Source organism: Narcine bancroftii, chromosome 4 (assembly GCF_036971445.1).
Source record: "Narcine bancroftii isolate sNarBan1 chromosome 4, sNarBan1.hap1, whole genome shotgun sequence".
Lineage (NCBI taxonomy): Eukaryota > Metazoa > Chordata > Chondrichthyes > Torpediniformes > Narcinidae > Narcine > Narcine bancroftii.
The window spans coordinates 114,421,358-114,441,123 of NC_091472.1; the positions used below are offsets into that span (position 1 = coordinate 114,421,358).

A 19,766-nucleotide genomic window follows, 5' to 3' on the forward strand; every position below is an offset into this window, starting at 1 on the left:
CATTGCTGTGAACTGTCTACATTTGGAAATATTTTTTAAAACTGCCTTTCCTCAGGTCTAATTATAAATACAGTTTATTCTTACGTGTAGGTTATGTCCACTGTAATTTAATATCTAGAAGTCACATTCAGCTACTCCAAATTTTTATCAGGTAGAATTGGTCTCTTGGACCATCTATAACATGTTCAGTGCATTCAGGCTTTTCCTTAATCTTTGGCTTGGCTTCGCGGACGAAGATTTATAGAGGGGTAAATGTCCACGTCAGCTGCAGGCTCGTTTGTGGCTGACAAGTCCGATGCGGGACAGGCAGACACAGTTGCAGCGGTTGCAGGGGAAAATTGGTTGGTTGGGGTTGGGTGTTGGGTTTTTCCTCCTTTTGTCAGTGAGGTGGGCTCTGCGGTCTTCTTCAAAGGAGGTTGCTGCCCGCCGAACTGTGAGGCACCAAGATGCACGGTTTGAGGCGATATCAGCCCACTGGCGGTGGTCAATGTGGCAGGCACCAAGAGATTTCTTTAGGCAGTCCTTGTACCTCTTCTTTGGTGCACCTCTGTCACGGTGGCCAGTGGAGAGCTCGCCATATAACACGATCTTCGGAAGGCGATGGACCTCCATTCTGGAGACGTGACCTACCCAGCGCAGTTGGATCTTCAGCAACGTGGATTCGATGCTGTCGGCCTCTGCCATCTCGAGTACTTCGATGTTAGGGATGAAGTCGCTCCAATGAATGTTGAGGATGGAGCGGAGACAACGCTGGTGGAAGCGTTCTAGGAGCCTTAGGTGATGCCGGTAGAGGACCCATGATTCGGAGCCGAACAGGAGTGTGGGTATGACAATGGCTCTGTATACGCTAATCTTTGTGAGATTTTTCAGTTGGTTGTTTTTCCAGACTCTTGTGTAGTCTTCCAAAGGCGCTATTTGCCTTGGCGAGTCTGTTGTCTATCTCGTTGTCGAACATTGCATCCGATGAAATGGTGCAGCCGAGATAGGTAAACTGGTTGACTGTTTTGAGTTTTGTGTGCCCGATGGAGATGTGGGGGGTTCTGGTAGTCATGGTGGGGAGCTGGCTGATGGAGGACCTCAGTTTTCTTCAGGCTGACTTCCAGGCCAAACATTTTGGCAGTTTCCGCAAAACAGGACGTCAAGCGCTGAAGAGCTGGCTCTGAATGGGCAACTAAAGCGGCATCGTCTGCAAAGAGTAGTTCACGGACAAGTTGCTCTTGTGTCTTGGTGTGAGCTTGCAGGCGCCTCAGATTGAAGAGACTGCCATCCATGCGGTATCAAATGTAAACGGCGTCTTCATTGTTGAGGTCTTTCATGGCTTGTTTCAGCATCATGCTGAAGAAGATTGAAAAGAGGGTTGGTGCGAGAACGCAGCCTTGCTTCACGCCATTGTTAATGGAGAAGGCTAGCGGCAAAACTCTGCATGCCAAACAGCATGAGTTTTTCAAGCTCTGCTGGGACCAAGGAAAGCTGCCTCAGGACCTTCGTGATGCCATCATCATCACCCTGTACAAAAATAAAGGTGAGAAATCAGACTGCTCAAACTACAGGGGAATCACGCTGCTCTCCATTGCAGGCAAAATCTTCGCTAGGATTCTCCTAAATAGAATAATACCTAGTCTCGCTGAGAATGTTCTCCTAGAATCACAGTGCGGCTTTCGCGCAAACAGAGGAACTACTGACATGGTCTTTGCCCTCAGACAGCTCCAAGAAAAGTGCAGAGAACAAAACAAAGGACTCTACATCACCTTTGTTGGCCTCACCAAAGCCTTCGACACCGTGAGCAGGAAAGGGCTTTGGCAAATACTAGAGTGCCTCGGATGCTCCCCAAAGTTCCTCAACATGGTTATCCAACTGCACGAAAATGGAGCTTTTCCTTAATCAGTGGGGAAAATAAACACTTGAGGTGATTGTCACCAAGTGTTCACTCAGTTCTCCTTTGCAAATTTTGCGATTGTGTGGCAAATATGCCAATCTAATCTGGATCACAAGTGATTATATTAGTTTATAAGTGCACACAAGTCAGCTTCCACAGCAGAAGATAATTAGGAAGGCATCCAGCTCAATGTGGTGTTTGCAGCAGACCTGTAGCAGACCGCACTGTCTGGACTTCCCAGACAATGCTAAACATTCAGAAGTGGATTTGTGAGCAGAGGGCTCCTTCCCTGCTTTGATTTGTGACACATTGAAGCATGGTGGCAAAAAAGAACTGGTGAACCTGCAAATTCCTTTGTTGTCAATTTGACATGTTCATATTTATATTTTGATATGCAGAGCACACTAATAATATTGAGCTAGATAAATCTGAATTGAAATAAAATATGTTATTTCAATAAAAGGGTTTAAATTTCAATAAAAGGGTTTAACATGATTGCATGGATCAATTCAATTAAACATTTTTGAGGTTTAACGAGCAACTATTGTAGTTTTATCTACTTTTTAATTGTTTTTTTGTGCGTGCTTATTTGTATACAAATGTGTTATGTAATTGCTAATTTTGTAGTTATATGCTTATATGTTAAACTTCATAAAAAAATATCTTAAAAAGAAAAGAGAAATTTGATTTGGATCCACTTATGATGGACTTGTTATTGACAGAGTTGTTCTTAAAGATCATTTTTAACATTTATTTAGAGAATTGCCATTATCTTTATTTCTTACGAAGATCATACGTTTTAAAGATATCTGTTACTTTAACATTGCCCCCTTTGCAATTACTTTTAAACCAATAGTTATCTACTGAAGCCAGATTTCATGCGTCGACCTGATCGGACCTTTGACCCATTCTCTGAGACCCCGGTGGATGGTGTAATTGCAGCTACCTGTTCCGTACAGGTAAATTGAGGAAGAATGATCATTTCTTTATTACCTTCATCAACTTCTTATTACAGTTATTAAGAGCAAGTGGGATAGAAAAGGTTGTGTCTATTATTGATATCTCTCACTCACAAAGTTTGTTTAATTTTTTTTCAAAATTGTTTGAAGATTCATTATCTTCGTTTTAATTCCCTCTTAGTCCAAGAAGTCTTTAGGCATGTGTTTCAAATGAAGAAATTCCATCACATGGCATTTCTTTCCATGAACTCCTGGAGCCTTCTGACTACAAGAAATGCCAATTGATGATGATTGAATGCAATTGGGGTGGACTAGGAATGGAATTATTGTTGTTAATCTTACTAAGTTGAGAGGACTGGCAGAATAAAAGTACCTTTTTAGTAAATATTGATATGAATATTTTATCTGAAGTGTTAGCATATAGAATGGAAAGTATTCTACCAACAATTATTAACTCTGACCAAACAACTTTTATTAAAAACCGTTATTCCTACTATTACATATACCGAGTATTGAATACATTATATTTGCCTTCTACCCATGCAACGGAATGTGTCCTTTAACTAGATGCTGAAAGAGCATTTGACCAAGTAGAATGGAAGTATCTATTTGCTATATTAAAGAAATGTAATTTTAGTCCAGGTTTTATTAATTGGATTGAAATATTATACTTAGATCCTATGGCTTTAATTTGTTCTAATCTACAACAGTTGAAAATGTTTAGGCTATTTAGTGGAACATGACAAGGATGTCCATTAAGTCTTCTACTGTTTGCTATAATAATAGAACCATTAGCAGTAGCCCTTCAACTATGTAGGGAATTTAAAGGATTAATCAGAAACTGAATTGAACATAAAGTATCTCTCTATGCAGATGATTTATTGCTTTTTATTTCAATTCCCGAGGTTTTTACACCAAATATATTAACTATGTTCACTCAGTTTGGATAACTTTTGGAATATAAAATAAATTTACATAAAAGTGAACTTTTACCTTTAAAAGGATCGTTTTCTATGTATTCTAAATTTCTGTTTAAAATAGTGAAAGACCAATTTCAATATTTAGAAATCACTATCACAAAAACTTATAAGAAACGTTTGAAAGAAAATTTTGTAGTATTACTTATTCAGGTTAAAATATGATTATTGGGATGATCACCACTTTTGATTTCAATGATTGGACAAGTTAAAATGAATTCGATTAAAATGAACCTTTTGATTAAGTTTTTGTATCTTTTTAAAGCCTTACCAATTTTTATCCCTAAATCCATTTTTAATTCATCAGATTTGGTTATTTCTTCATATATTTAGCAGGGAAAACAACCACGTATAAGCAAAGCCCACCTTCAGAAATCTATTAGGATTGGGGGAATGTCACTTCCAAGTTTTTGATTTTCCTATTGGGTAATTAATATTCAGTTTACTTTTATTATTAAAATTCGATAAATGAGCAAGTCGCCCTTCTTGGACAGAAATGGAACTGAACTTTTCTAAGAAATCATCTCTGTTAGGTTCCACTTTATCTTTTTCATTTTCTAAATTAATACATATTCCGATAATGAGAATTAGATTGAGAATATGGGCTCAATTTAGGAAATTTTTTGGTTATAATAATTTTTATCTGGCTAGTTCTATTATAGATAACAATCTATTCCCACCTTCAGTATTAGATGAATGCTTTAAGGAATGATGCAGATTTGGTATTAAAAAATTTAAAGATTTTTTAATTCAAAATAACTTTGCTTCTTTTGAACAATTGTCAGTTAAATTTAAACTCTCAATAGACACTTTTTAGATATTTGCAAATTAGGAATTTTGTTCAGTCTAAATTGAATGTTTTTCCTCAAAGTACAGATTCAAATATTCTTGATATACTTTGTGATATACAATTTGTTAACAGTGGACTGATATCACATATTTATATTGATTTATTGGATTTAACACTAGCCCCAATGGCTAAGATTAAAAATGACTGTGATCTTAATATAACTTTTTCAGATGAGGATTGATATTCCACTCTTAGTTTGATCAGTGATTCTTCATTTTGTGCAAGGCCCTGTTTATTACAATTTAAGGTGATGCACAGAATACATATGTCTAAACTCAAATTATCCCATTTCTATGCGGATGTTGATCTATTTTGTGAAAAGTGTAAAATTTTTGAAGCCTCACTTATTCATATGTTTTGGGAATGTCCTAAATTAGGAGGATATTGGCAGAATATTTTTCATTCTTTATCAACAATTTTTTAAATTAAATTAGATCCATGCCCTTTAATTGTCCTGCTGGGTTTTTCACATGAGCCGAATAAACTTTTATCAGCGCCTCAAGAGAAAGTTTTAGTTTTTAGCATGTTAATAACCAGATGAGTAGTTATAATGAAATGGAAAGATGAACTCTCACTGACTCATGCACAATGGTTACATGATGTAATGTCATATCGAAGTTTAGAGAAAATTAGGTATAACATTAAAGATAAAAATGTTCAATTTGGAAAGGTATGGGGCCTATTTATAGAATACTATCATAAGTGGCAGTTTTAGATGATTTGGGTGCTCTGGTGCTGATCCGGTCTGTCTTCTGGATGTTGCAATTTGATCCACCTTTGAATTCTTCTTGTAACCTTGATTAGAGGGAGGGATAGAGTAGTATTAGTTTTATGGGGTTTTTTTTCTTTTAGATAATTGGATTTATGGGGGTTAATTATGATGATCCTAGATGATATCTCTTTTTATTTTAGTTATAATATTAAGGTATAATGAGTTTTGTTATAATATTATTTAACTGATTTTTATGTATAATCATTTTAACAAACAATCACATTTAATAATTAGGGATGAAATTTAAAATTTGTCGTATTGTGCATTTACTTTAATGATATGCTATTATATGTTATCATATTGCTTCACTATATTAATAACGTATGTGGATTATTATGTTAAAAAGAAAATAAATTGTCTTATAGTTTCAATCCAGTGAGGAAATTGCAGCCGTAATGGGGATTAGCAAAAGAAAAGCGTAGAGGGAGAATCTAAAAAAGTAGCAACAGCATTATGTCAAAGGTTCTAAGTCTAAAACAAATAGAGTAACTAACAAAAAGTTAGTTACAAACAGAATTCCATGGAGATTAAGCAAAATGCAAAATTTGATTTTACTATATGTTCCTAATGATGTGCCGAATGGCACTTTTATGCATCGTTAATGAATTGATTGAAAATAAATGGAATTCCCCAGTAAAAGCTTTCAAATTCTCTAATTCCATGAGGTAATTTACAGTTACTTTTCTTTTCCAGGTGATATCAGGTCAGTTTCTATCAGACAAGAAAATCGGTACATATGTAGAAGTTGATATGTATGGTCTCCCCACTGATACAATTCGAAAAGAATTCCGGACACGGATGGTGATGAATAATGGCTTGAACCCAGTGTACAATGAAGAACCCTTTGTATTCCGGAAGGTAAATCACAGATCTAATCATCCATTTCAAAATTGTTGCAGGGTTGATAAAACAGTTTGCCATCTTTATCCACTGAGGTTGGTCACCAAAATTTTCAACAAGAATTTGCAGTTAGCCTAGCACTAGTACAGTACCAGCGACTCAGGTTCGAATCTGGCGCTGTCTGTAAGGAGTTTGTACATTCTCCCTTTGTCTGCGTGGGTTTCCTTCAGGCGCTCCAGTTTCCTCCCACCCTTCAAAAATGTATGGGGTGGGGGGGGTTTGTAGGTTAATTGGTGTATTTGTAAGGGCACAGGTTCATGGGCCAGAGGGGCCTATTACTATGCTGTATGTCCAAATTTAAATTTAAAGGACACCATTAAGCCCTTTACATTTCTGCCAGGTTTCTGGAAGAGTGATTGATTAATCCTGTGCATTTGCTCTCTCCCCGTTGCTATGTAAATCTTTGTTTGTAAGCACAATGCTATTTCCTTTATTCCATCTTCTTGAATGCCTGCATTGCAAATCCTAACATCACTGAATTTTTTTTAAAAAACCTCCTCATCCTCTCCCTACATTTTTTTTGCCAATTGTTTTAACTCTGTTCATTTTGATTATGAAGCCATTTCAATGCAATGTTGTGCAGAAGTTTAACCAATGAATTATAGAGACCACTTGGATATGATATATTTTGCATGCTCTGCACTTTTGCAATTTTTTTTATCTTGAAAACTTTCCATTTCTCAACACTGAAACAGAGCAAAAATAACCAGTGTATGAAGAAAAAACAAAATCACACAGTTTTGCTACGGAAAACTGGTGTAGAATAATCACATCAAATGTCCACATTAGACAGGAATTTGCTAGAGTTGATTAGCTAAGGCTGTTTGTAGGTAAAGGAATGTCTGGTAAATGGGAGGCTTTTATAAGAGAGGGGGGGAAAGTTCAGGGACAGCATTCCAGTTAGAGTAAAGGGTAAGGCAGGCAGGATTAAGGCACCCTGGTGACCAGAGATACTGAAGCTCTGGTCAAGAAAAAAGAGGCATTTGTCAGATGGAGACAGGTAAGATCCCTTGAGGACTGTAGAAAATATAGGAGTTACCTTTGGAAGAAAGGTAGATTGGTTCTTGATTAGGAATAGATCCAAGGGTTATAGGGAGAAGGCTGGAGAATGGGATTGTAAAGGATAGTAAATCAGCCATGATGGATTGGCGGGACTAACTCAGTGGGCTTAATGACCTCATTTCACGCATAGGTCTCAGTTGGCCAAAGAATGTGCATGAGTTATCTGTTTGTCTGAGTGGCCAACAGAGGAACTTGGTAATTTTTTGTAAGTATCCTGAATGGAGATATGCTTATTCTGATAATGTAGGCACATGAAAAACCCAACACCCAACCCCAACCAACCAATTTTCCCTTGCAACCACTGCAACCGTGCCTGCCTGTCCCGCATCGGACGTCAGTCACCAACGAGCCTGCAGCAGACGTGGACATACCCCTCCATAAATTTTCGTCCGCGAAGCCAAGCCAAAGAAGAAAGAAAGAAAGGCACATGAAAAATACTTGACAACTTTCATTTCTGTAAATAAAATGCAGACACTAATTCTGTTTTGCTCACAAGCGTGTTGACAAATTAAAAATTAGTTAATTTGATTTTTGCATCAGTTTTTATTGTAAATGATGCTATGTTTAAACAATACTATTAAGATATACAGGAAGAATCAAAAACTGTTATCATCATTTGGGAATTAATATAAGGCAACCAAAAACACCTCGAGGTCAAGTCCTCACAACCTGATGATTGAAATCCTAGGTTTGTAATGAATATCCGTTATTCTAGCTTTGGAGGTGGTGGAGAGAAGGTTAACCAGGTTGATTCCAGAGATGAGGGGTTTAGCCTATGAGGAGAGATTCAGTCATCTGGGACTGTACTAGCTAGGATTTAGAAAAATGAGAGGTGAACTTCGGTAAGATTGAGGTAGATAAGTTGTTTCTATTGGTGGGAGAGACAAAAACTAGGGGATATAACCTCAAGATTCTGGGTAGTAGATTTAGGACAGAGATGAGGAGGAACTGCTTTTCCCAGAAAGTGGCAAATCTATAAAATTGAAACAGTGGAGGCGACCTCATTAAATAAATTTAAGACAAGGTTAGATAGATTTTTTTTTACATTGTAGTGGTATTTGTAGCATGTGGGGAAAGAAGCAGGTAGGTGAAGATGAGCCAAAGATCTCCAGCAATGATCTCATGGAATGGCAGAGCAGACTCGACAGGCTGGATGGCCAACTCCTGCTCCTATTTCTTATGATCTTCCAAACTTCCTGAGACTGTACAATCCAGAGCATTAGAAAACTGCTAAAATGTTCACCTTACTTAAAAAGGATGGGAAGCAAAAATATGGATAGAGTTTTGCAGCATAGAAAAAGGCCCTTCTGACCAAATTATCCACACTGACCAAATGGCTTACAGAAACTAGTTCAATTTGGCAGCATTTGGCCTATCCAATTAGGTAATTATTGGATAATCTTTGACCAATTAAGCCAATGTCTATTATACTCAAAATATTAGAATCAAGTATTAAGGAGCTAACAGCAGAACATTTAGAAAGTCCTAATCTCATCAGCATGCTTTCGGAAAGTGAAATAATGTCAGAAAAACTTATTGGACTTCCTTGAGAGTGCATCAGCCAGTGTGGATGGAAGAAAACCAGTTGATATCATTTATTAAGCAAGATTATTTGTTGAACACAAAAGAGTTAACTTCTCACGCCAAGAGCATTTGGCATCTGAGGCAATGTATTAGCATGGACAGAGGATTGTTAAACAAGCAGGAAAGCAGAAGGTAGGGTAAAATGATCATTTTCAGGCTGGTAACTTGTATCAAAGGGATCTGTGTTAGGACTGCGGCCATGCACATCTATAGCAATGATATAGAGGAGGAGGTAAGTGAATATATCGAAGGAAATGTCCAGATGATAGAGAAGTAGGTAAAAAGGTCTGTTTTGAAAAGGATAAAATAATATATTTTCATGGGGTTAGTGAAAAATAAGTGCACAAAATGTCAGCTAATGAATAAAGTTGCTCCCTTAAAAAAGAAGAGAGGAAAAACAGATAATTATTTACAGGCTGAAAAAACACAAGGCTGCATCACAAAGTGATTTGAAGGCCCTCATACATAAAACACAGAAACTCAATACACAGCCACAGCAGCTTAATCAGGAAAGCTAATGAAACATTGTTTTGATTTCATAGATACTGTGTATGTTGCGTATTCTTTTAACCCCTTTATTTAATGAAAAGCACATTATCATTGAAGATAGTTCAGAGAAGGTTCTCTCAGATGATCGGAAGGAATGTTAGAATCAGAATTTATTGACATGAACATGTCACAATATTTTTTTTATTTTGTGGCAGCATTACAGCGCAAATATTGCTATGAATGACCTTTAAAAGAAATAAATTAGTGAAAAAGAAGACAAATTGAAGTGGCTGTGGTTCATTGCCCATTCAGAAATCTGATGGCAGAGGTGAAGAGGCTGTCCTCGTGCCGCTGGATATTCATCTTCAGGCTCCTGTATCTTCTTCCCTATGGTAGCAATGTGAAGAGGGCATGGCCTGGGTGGTGACTGTCCTTGAGGGTAGAGGCAACTTTCTTAAGACGCTACCTCTTGTAGATGTCCTTGATGGAATGTAGACTGATGTACGTGATGGCATTGACCGAGTTCACAACTCTGTCGCTTGTTCCTGTCCTGTGCATTGGCACTTCCAGACCAGACACTGACGCAGCCAGTCAGAATGCTCTCCACAGTACACCTCTAGAAATTTGCAAGAGTGTTTGGTGACACATCAAATCTCACAAAGTATAGACGCTGGAGAGTCATCTTCATGATTGAGTCGAAGTGGAGGCCATAGCACAGATTTTTTTAATGAATATTTTATTTAAAATTTTCTCCATACATGCAGTAATCTGAATTAATATAGTAATACAAATTGCAAAGAAACAAATCAAAAGTTACATGTATGAAAATATTCACCCCTCTCCCAAAGCCCCTCCTTCCCTATCCACTCTCTCAAAATAGTCATAGTTAATATAAAAGACATAATATAGCAATATAAATGTAGAAAAAAATCGAAAGAAAAGGAACGTAAGTTTTCAGGATGGCACAGAGAGATAATGTCTAACACACGTAAATAAAATGTCTTCAATGCAATGCAGAGGAGAATCTTGCAAGTCTAGAGGGACATTATTACAATTTTAAGCCTAATATTTGGGTATATGGGTGCCAAATTTGCAAAAACATAGGATATTTATTTCTCAAACTATATGTATTTTTTTCCAAAGGAATACAACTTTGAATTTCTACATGCCATCTTGGCATACCTAAAAATATACCTGATTTTTAAAATCCTTACTTTATAATCAGCTTTAAGAATCCTAGCTTGTATTTGTGCTGAAATAAAAAATAAATCAATTCTAGAATAAGAATACCTACTCAAATAAAATTAATAATCTTTCTCTCCATATATCTATTAAATTCAAACCTTTCATCAAAACCAATGTAGCCTTAGCTGCTTTTGTTCTCACAATGGATCTAAACAAAAATTGAAGTCTCCTCCTATTAAAATATTCTTACGTGCCTCTGTTAGATTAAGAAATGTTTCTTGTATAAACTTCTCACCATCAGTATTTGGAGCATACAGATTTTAAAAAGTCCACAATTCAGAAACTATTTGGGAGTGTTCCATTACATATCTCCCTGCTGGGTCTATCACAACATTTTGAATTTTAATTGGAAGGTTTTTTTTAATCAAAATTGCCACACCTCTTGCCTTAGAATTAAATGAAGAAGACACTACATATCCAACCCAATCCCTTTTTTATTTCAAATGTTCCTTGTCAGTTAAATGTGTTTCTTGAAGAAAGGTCACATCAACTTCCATTTTCTTAATATGTGTTAAGACTCTTTCCTTTTTATTGTTCTATTTAACCCATTAACATTAAAATTTACAAACTTCATTACCTTGTTCATCTTGATAAAACATAATCAATCCCCCTCGTTCCCCTCCCCCCAACTCCCGCAAGTCTCCTCTAATTCCATCAAGTAACATTTCATGTGCCAGTGCACATCTCCTCTAGCAATCCAGATAAAGGAAAGAATACAAGTAAAAGTATTAAGAAAATATACTCCAATATTTATAACTATATCAATATAAATGAACTTCTATTTTGAACAAGATCAGAGAAATACACATAATCCCGCAGCGATCAGCATTCCCTACCTCTCCCAACTCCCATGGGACACTTAATACATAAAATGTAATTAATTAATTAGCCACATTTAAAATAGCTCTCTGGAAATCAAAAAGGAAGAAGAGAAAAAAATATTAATTCTTATTATTTCTTCCATCTTAGAGAAAAAAAAAGTTCATCCCAAAAAAGATACAGTATTTTCTTGGAGTTGTGCTCCAGGGAGACTCCAAGAAAATTCTTCTGCCTGTGCTAAGTTAGAAAAGAATCTACTTTGATCTCCAGGCACAAAAATCTTCAAAGTCGCAGGGTAACAAAGAAAAGATTTATAACCTTAATCAAAAAGAACTTTCTTAACTGGATTGAATTATTTTCATCTCTTCGATAAATCTTCACTCAGATCAGGATAGAATAAAATTCTATCTCCTACCCATTATAACGGGCCTTGCCGTTCCCTTTCCCCTCTCACAAGACTTTAAACCTTCTCTCTGTCTTGATAATGCAGGAAATTAATTAATGTAGAACACAGTCATTGTTTGGAAGAGGGTTTGTGCTCTTTCAATTTTAATTGGATTTTCAAAGTTTTGCTCTCCCTAAACTTCAGGAATCTACTTTTGAAAAAAGTCAGGACCTCTTTTCCTTCCAGAAGGCCCACTATCTTAATATTATTTCTCCTGGTGAAATTTTCGAGTACAGCAACTTTCTCTAAAAGCTTTTGATATAATGTAATTAAACCAGTCGTCATATTTTCCACAGTTGATACCCTGTCTTCAACATGTTTTATATAATTCTGTATTCTTGTGATTTTCTCATCTACTTTCTCCAAACTCTTCTTCATTTTATTCACATCTCATACTTTATTAGTTTCCTCTTTCATTTCTGCCTTCATTTCAACTTTGAATCCCTTCGATCCTTCTTTCATTTCCCCTTTCATTAATTTAAACTGATGCATTATAGATGTAGTTGATTCTTCTACTTTAGGCTGTGAAATAATTTTAGTTTGTTCAATTACCTCCTCTTCCAATTCTTCTTCCTCTTCCTATTTATCTTCATCTTCATCAGCTGCAATCCTCCTCTGGAGCCCGACTCTATATCATTTGGTTCTGAAGTAGAGGTTCCTTACTTCTCAATACTTGGCTACCCCACTCCCAGCAGTGCTTTGTGTTTTCCCGTACTGCACACGTGCAGTTTATTTCCAGGTTCCTCTCTGATGCCATCTCTCCGTTGTTGTGGATGGGAGACATTGGTTGTGGACCCTTCCAAAGGATCACTCAGACGGGGGGCAGCTCGAGCACTAGCTCCATGCTTCACCTTCAAGGTATGCCTCAAATCTCTTCTTCTTGTCGGGCTCCAGACACCGCTGTAGGTAGTCAGAGGTATATTTGATGCAAAGTAGAAATATTTAAAAGTATTTTAAAGATATTAAATAGTTTTAAACATTACTTAATTAGTACTTATTAAACTAATTACCAAGGGAGTCAGGACCTTACATGTCAATCCTATGGCATCACTTGATGTCCCCCACAGGACAGATCTTCAGAGATGTTGACACCCAGGAATTTGAAGTCCTTAACCCTTCCCACGGCTGACCCATCATTGGGGACTGGTTTGTGTTCTCCTGATTTCCCCTTCCTGAAGTCCACAATCATCTCCTTAGTTTTGCTACTGTTGAGTGCAAGGTTGTTGTTGTGTGACCACTCAACTAGTTGATCTATCTCCCTCCTGTATACTTCCTCATTGCTGTCTGTGATTCTGCTAACTACCGTAGTCTCATCGGCAAATTTGTAGATGGCTTTTTGAATTGTGCCTAGCCACACATTCATGGGTAGGCTAAGCATGTATCCTTGAGATGAGCTTGTGTGGATTGTCAATGAGGAGGATATACTTCCAATTCATACTAAGGTCTTCCAATGAGGAAGTCAAGGATCCATTTGCAGAGGCCTAGGTTTTGGAGCTTGTTGACCATTACTGAGGGGATGATGGAATTGAAAGCTGTGCTGTAGTCGATAAAGATTAGCCTGATGCATGTATTGCTGTTGTCTAGGTTTTCAAGAGCTGAGTGGAGAGCCAGAGATATTGCACCTGCTGTGGAGCGATTTTGACAGTAGGCAAATTGCAGTGGGTCCACATCCTTACTTTGGTACCAGTTAATTCTGGCCATGACCATCCTGGGAGATAGTAATTGAGGAAGGTCACATGGCTCTTCTTGGGCACGGGATGGTTAATGCCCTTTTGAACCAAATGGGAATCTCCAACTGCAGCAATGAGAGATTGAAAATCTCTGACCTTGAACACTCTGGCCAGTTTGATGGCACAGATTTCTTGAACCCTGCTGGGTAGGCCATCAGGGACTGAACCCTTGTGAAGGTTCACCTTCTTAAAGGATGTTTTGACATCACCCTCAGAGACAGATAGGGTCGTTAGCTTCTGCTGGGATTCAAGTTCTCCTTTTCAAAGTGAGCAATAAAAGTATTTCAGCTCATCGGGTTACAAAGCATCACAGCTATTTATGATGTTCAGCCCCGCCTTATAGATTGTAATGGCCTGCAATCCCTGACATAGCTAGCGAAAATTTAACTGTATCTAGCTTCTCTCAGAATTGCCTCTTTGCTCCTAAGATAGCCTTCTGTAGATCATACCTGGGCTTCCTGTAGCGATCAGGGTCACCAGTCTTAAACGCCACCAATCTTGTCCCCAGCTGGTTTGGAATCTTTTGATTCATCCATGGCTTCTGGTTGGGATGCTCCTGGTATGTACGTGTGGGCACATACTTATCCATACAGGTCTTGATGAAGTCGGTGACAGCCATGAGCAACGGCAGGTGTCTGGTCCTGACAATCCCAGATAAAAGATTAGGCACCTGTAGGGGACAGAGTATTCCTCTACTTGTTCACTACACCTTCCAGATTGACCTGGTGTCATCAGTTCATCGATTCAAAGCTGTCCTGCAGGCGCTCCTCTGCCTCCCTCAACCATACTTTTACCGTCTTCACAACTTGTAGTATTCAGTCTCTGCTTGTGCACCAGGAGTAGAAGCACAGCCAGGTGATCAGACTTGCCAAAGTAAGGTTGTGGGATGGCTCAGTCGGCATTCTTCATGGTGGCGTAGCAGAGGTTGTGTGTTGGCTCCTCTGGTTTCCCAGGTAACATGTTGACAATAGTTCATTAGAGACTTCTAGATGGCCTAGTTGAAGTCCCCTACAGTGATCAGCAAGGCATCAGGGTGTGTTTTCTCATGGATGCTGATCACTCCAGTGCCTGGGGCAGAATGTATACAGCGAACTCCCTCGGTAAATGGGAGGATAATGAGGAAAGGTGAATACGTTCATACTGCACTGGAATGAGGCCATTTATTGAAATGTCAGACTCAGTGGTTCTGTTCTTGTGTCCTTATGGTTTTATGTTACAGCTCGCAAATTCAACGGTTATGGTCATCTGCTTAGAATAATATAATAGTGTTTTTATACCATACAAATTGTTTTTTTTTTCTTCAGTACAGACAAAACAGAAAACTTTTTATATTCCAGGTAATTCTGCCTGATCTCGCAGTGTTGAGGATAGCAGTTTATGATGACAACAACAGGTTGATTGGTCAGAGAATTTTACCTTTGGATGGGCTTCAAGCTGGCTGCAGACACATATCCCTCAGAAATGAAGGCAATAAACCGCTGTCATTGCCCACTGTCTTCTGCAATATTGTACTCAAGACTTATGTCCCTGATGGTTTTGGAGGTGAGTTTTACAAATTACTGAACAATAATTGTTACTTTGTCACAGTAACAGATTCACATTTGCAGCAGCTGTTGATAATTCTATTGTCAAGCTGCCCACTCTGGTTTCACACCCACATCAAGGGAAAAATGTCATCTTGTCACTGAGTCAGAAAGACGTGGGTTTAAGCTGCACTCCAGAGAAACAAGTGTGAAATGAAGGTTGAAATTCTGAGAGAGTGCGGTGCAGTGTTGGAGGTGCAACCTTTTGTCCGCCGCCCCTCACAATAAGAGAAAGAGAATCAAAAGAGTCCTTCAGAAACGCTGAGTATCCGTGGATTCTCTTCTAGCGCTCACGCAGCCTCTGCAGCCATACAGACTCCTGTTCAAACTATTGGCAGCACGAGCTCCAGGTCCAAACCTTCAAATGTGATCAGGAAACCTTCAGCGCCTGGGGCACTTTGGGAGGCTTTCTTTCCCTCAGCACTCTATTTAGAAGAGCAAAGTGCAACAGTTTTGGCAGCTTATCTGTTTAATTGCTGCATCAGGCAGTACCTTGGTGTTTTCCAGCCAAGCCTCCCATCTAGTTTCTGTGGTCCTCCATTGCCTTTGCTCTGTGCTGCAATAACCCCTTGTCTAACTGATGATGTTGGCCCTCAGTATCCCAAAGGCCAGATGTTACCTTTTGTTAAATGCTCACCAAACCTTATTGTACTTCTCATAAATTATCCCATACCAAAAATTTCTCTGCCGTTGGTCACTTCTATATCTGTTCCACCTATACTCTTATCACTGGTCAACATGTTCTGAATTACAGCACCTTTCTAAATCCTTACCCCTATCCAATCCCTTGCCTTCTTTAAGACCTTTAAAATGTGTCAATGTGGCTTTATATTTAAAATAGTTTTTTTGGTCTGATGAATTATTTGTCCCGGTTATTTTGATCTTTGCCCAATCTATGAGTTGTGATGTCAGTTGTATCTCGGGGGATCACACACTATCTGCTATCGATTGTGTATTCAAGTCCTGCTCCAGAAACTTAAGAACAAAATCTAGGCCAAGACACCAGGTCTCTCTCCCTGCTCCCCCTCTGCAATCCCTGCTGCTCTGAAGCACTATGATCGTGTGATCACCCAGACTAGCTTCCACAGCCATGTATCCTTCCTGGCTACTTGCCTCTTACTTGTTGGCCTGCCCTTTCCTCCTCTTCAACCCTCCCCCAACTTTTTTATTCAGGCACCTGCCTGTTTTTTTACTCATACCTTGATGACACCAGGTCAATCTGGAAGGTGTAGTGAGCAAGTAGAGGAATACTCTGTCCCCTACAGGTGCCTAATCTTTTATCTGGGATTGTCAGGACCAGACACCTGCCGTTGCTCGGAATCTTACGGATTTCGGAATCATTTTATAATGGCGGTCCCTGTAAGCAAATGCAATGTTTCAAAATCTCACAAAACAGGGAGCGTGGGGCGTTAAATGAATTTAGATAAATAAAGACCATAAAAGACTATATCACTAGCTTGCTTTTTGTTATTTTAAAGTAAAACTTCAAAATAAACCTGGCTCAAACCCCCGTACCCGTCATCCCCATCCCCTCTTACCTTTGGTGGAATGGTGACTCTCGGCCCCGCACCCGGAGTTCACTCATGATAGCAACTGGTGGCTGGCTCAATGTGGGAGCAATGGCATCTTCCTTACCCATGATCCCCCACGCAACTGGAACTGCTCTGGTGCTGGCAGAGCGGATCCAGCTACATGGGGGATTAAGGGTAATGAAGACATAGAAACATAAAAGATAGGAGCAGGAGTAGGTCATTCGACCCTTCGAGCCTGCTCCGCTATTCAACGAGATCATGGCTGATCTTAAAGTTCAGTACCCCATTCCCGCCTTCTCTCCGTAACCTTTAATACCCTTATACTGATGGCATTAAGCCATCACCAGCCACCACAAGTGAACTCCGGGCTTGGCAGCACTGCACCCCTGCTGCCGTGTCAGGAATTAGAGGGGGTTGGGCGCGACCAATGGACAGCTGGAGGTGGGTGTGACCGACGGACAGCCAGGGGTGGGTGCAACCGACAGAATGCCAGGGGCTAGCAATTGACGGACAGCCAGGGATGGGGCCAAGGAGACTAGGAGTGAGGCGGACAGGCACTTTCATTACCGATAAAAGAGTTGGTTTTTGGAGGTTGCCGATGTTTGGAATCCTGGCTAAAAGGTTAGGCACCTGTATAAAAAGGCACTGTTCTGAAGAAGTGCAGGGGAATTATCGCTGGCATCCTTTCCAGCATTTATTTCATGATGAACATTGCCTGGATGTTATCATGTTGCTGTTTATGGAACTTGACGTATGATAAAAATGAGCATATTTAAAATGTACTAATTGTCTATAAAATGCTTTGGGATATCCTGAGGTCATGAAAGAAATTACATTGATTTTTGCATTTAGTTTCCACAACTCCACATTAAAACTTGTTTTTTTTAAATAATATGCTTCAATACATTTCTTTCACTAATAGATATCGTTGATGCTCTGTCTGATCCGAAGAAATTTTTGTCAGTGATGGAAAAGAGAGCTGACCAGATGAGGGCAATGGGAATCGAAACTGTATGTCATAATAATTTAATGCTATTTCTTGTGCATTTGATTGGCAAAGGGAATATTTTCTTCTATTTAAAATATTCAGACAAACTATGTTTTCTAAACTATTACTAAAGACCAATAAAAACTATCAAAAGAATTTGTCTTGTATATTCGACAAAGAAATGTATTCAACTGTGGCTCCAAATATCAATTCAGTATGTTGAAGAACAAAAGTAAAATATTATTTTTCTGATTTTGGCCTTGCAATTTTGAAAAATGATTATTAGCCAAAGTGATGAATGCGGGTTTGATTTTGACTTTGAAGAATAATTTGGTTAGGTACATGGATGGGAGGGTTATGGTCCCGGTGCTGGTCATTGGGACTAGACAAAAAAATAGTTCAGCACAGACTAGATTCAATGGTTCTCAACCTTCTTTCAACTCACATATCATTTTAAATATTCCCTAGCCCAGGGGTGGCCAAGCTCACTTAATGTAAGAGCCACAAATGATAAAGCTCAGATGCTTGAGAGCCACAGGACATGAATAAAATTCGCACATATGCTTTTATTGTGACATACACATTTTGTTACAAAAATTTTATATAAATTTTAAGAAATGCATATTAAATGCAATAATATTTATTCATGCATGCAGTTTTTAAACTGATAATTTGTATTAATTTCAGTCATCACAAAGACTCAAATATGTTTAAAAAAAAAGGTAAACCAAAAAAAATGAGAGATATTTTAATCAGATTTCCACCTTACAAAATACATATTTTTTTATAACTAAAATACAATGCTATAAATACCAGGCTATGAAAGACGCGAGTCGAGGGGGAGAGACCAGCAGCGTGAGTCGGGCGGGTGGGGGGGGAAGACCGGCATCGCGAGTAGGGCAGACGAGGGGTGAGACCACCGATGCAAATCGGACGGGTGAGGGAGGGAGAACGGCAGCGCGAGTCAGGCGCGCGAGGGGGAGACCGGCATCGCGAGTCAGGCGCGCGAGGGGGAGACCGGCATCGCGAGTCAGGCGCGCGAGGGGGAGACCGGCATCGCGAGTCAGGCGCGCGAGGGGGAGACCGGCAGCGTGAGTCAGGCGGGCGAGCGGGGAGACCGGCAGTGAGCCGCATATTAAAGGTCAAAGAGCCGCATGTGGCTCGTGAGCCGCGGTTTAGCCACCCCTGCCCTATACCATAGGTGCTGTGTGATTAGTAAGGGATTGCTTAAGGTGGTATGTGGGTGGAAAGTAAAAGGTTGAGAACCACTGGACTAGACCAACCGATAGGCCTGATTCTGTGCTGTAATGTTCTAGGGTACCATGATTGAATATTCTTCTTAATCACTGGTCTCTGCTTTTTGTATTCCATTGTGGTGCATTTGCAGTTGTACCAAAGTGGAACAACCAATAAATGATATGGTTGTTTGTTGTAGAACTACAAATAACTATTGTTGGTGGAATTACAAAATGTTTATTAATCATAATATCCAGACATTTTTCAGTTTGTTCTGACTGTTCGGTAAAGGTTTTATTATTTGTTTTGATTAATCATAGTTGATTAGTGAAAGGAATTTGAGGATCAAATAAAAAAAGCAGCTTCTTCTTGCTTTGGCTTCTGTTTAAAGGATACTGTATCGAGTACATATCCTTGTATTTGATCTCTGGTTGATGTTCCTTCAGCTGACTAACAATCTGGTGAAAGAAGTGGTACACAGGGTCAGGTACAGAGGGAGTCATGCACACACATGATTTATGGATGGAAGAAAAAAATGTGTTTTAAAGGCTGAAATAAATGATACATTATCTAACTCAATCCATTTGCATTTGTTTACAATTCTGGCACAATGAGCTCTAAGAAATACATATCTGTATGTAGTTCAGATGATTTAGAACCATAGAACATTACAGCACTGAAACAGGCACCCTTCAGCCCTTCTAGTCTGTGCTGAACCA

At 39.0% G+C, this 19,766-nt stretch overlaps 1 protein-coding gene across 25 annotated transcripts in view; it reads left to right on the forward strand.

Moving 5' to 3' along the window:
* The window catches only part of plcb4a (phospholipase C, beta 4a), a 628,445-nt gene that overhangs the window by 495,561 nt on the left and 113,118 nt on the right, over positions 1-19,766 (forward strand). For all 25 annotated transcript variants that reach the window (XM_069932452.1, XM_069932447.1, XM_069932454.1 and 22 more), the window contains 4 exons: positions 2,733-2,835; positions 6,128-6,292; positions 15,046-15,250; positions 17,746-17,834. In XM_069932452.1, the coding sequence (XP_069788553.1) occupies positions 2,733-2,835; positions 6,128-6,292; positions 15,046-15,250; positions 17,746-17,834 (562 nt within the window). The remainder of the gene's footprint in view (positions 1-2,732; positions 2,836-6,127; positions 6,293-15,045; positions 15,251-17,745; positions 17,835-19,766) is intronic.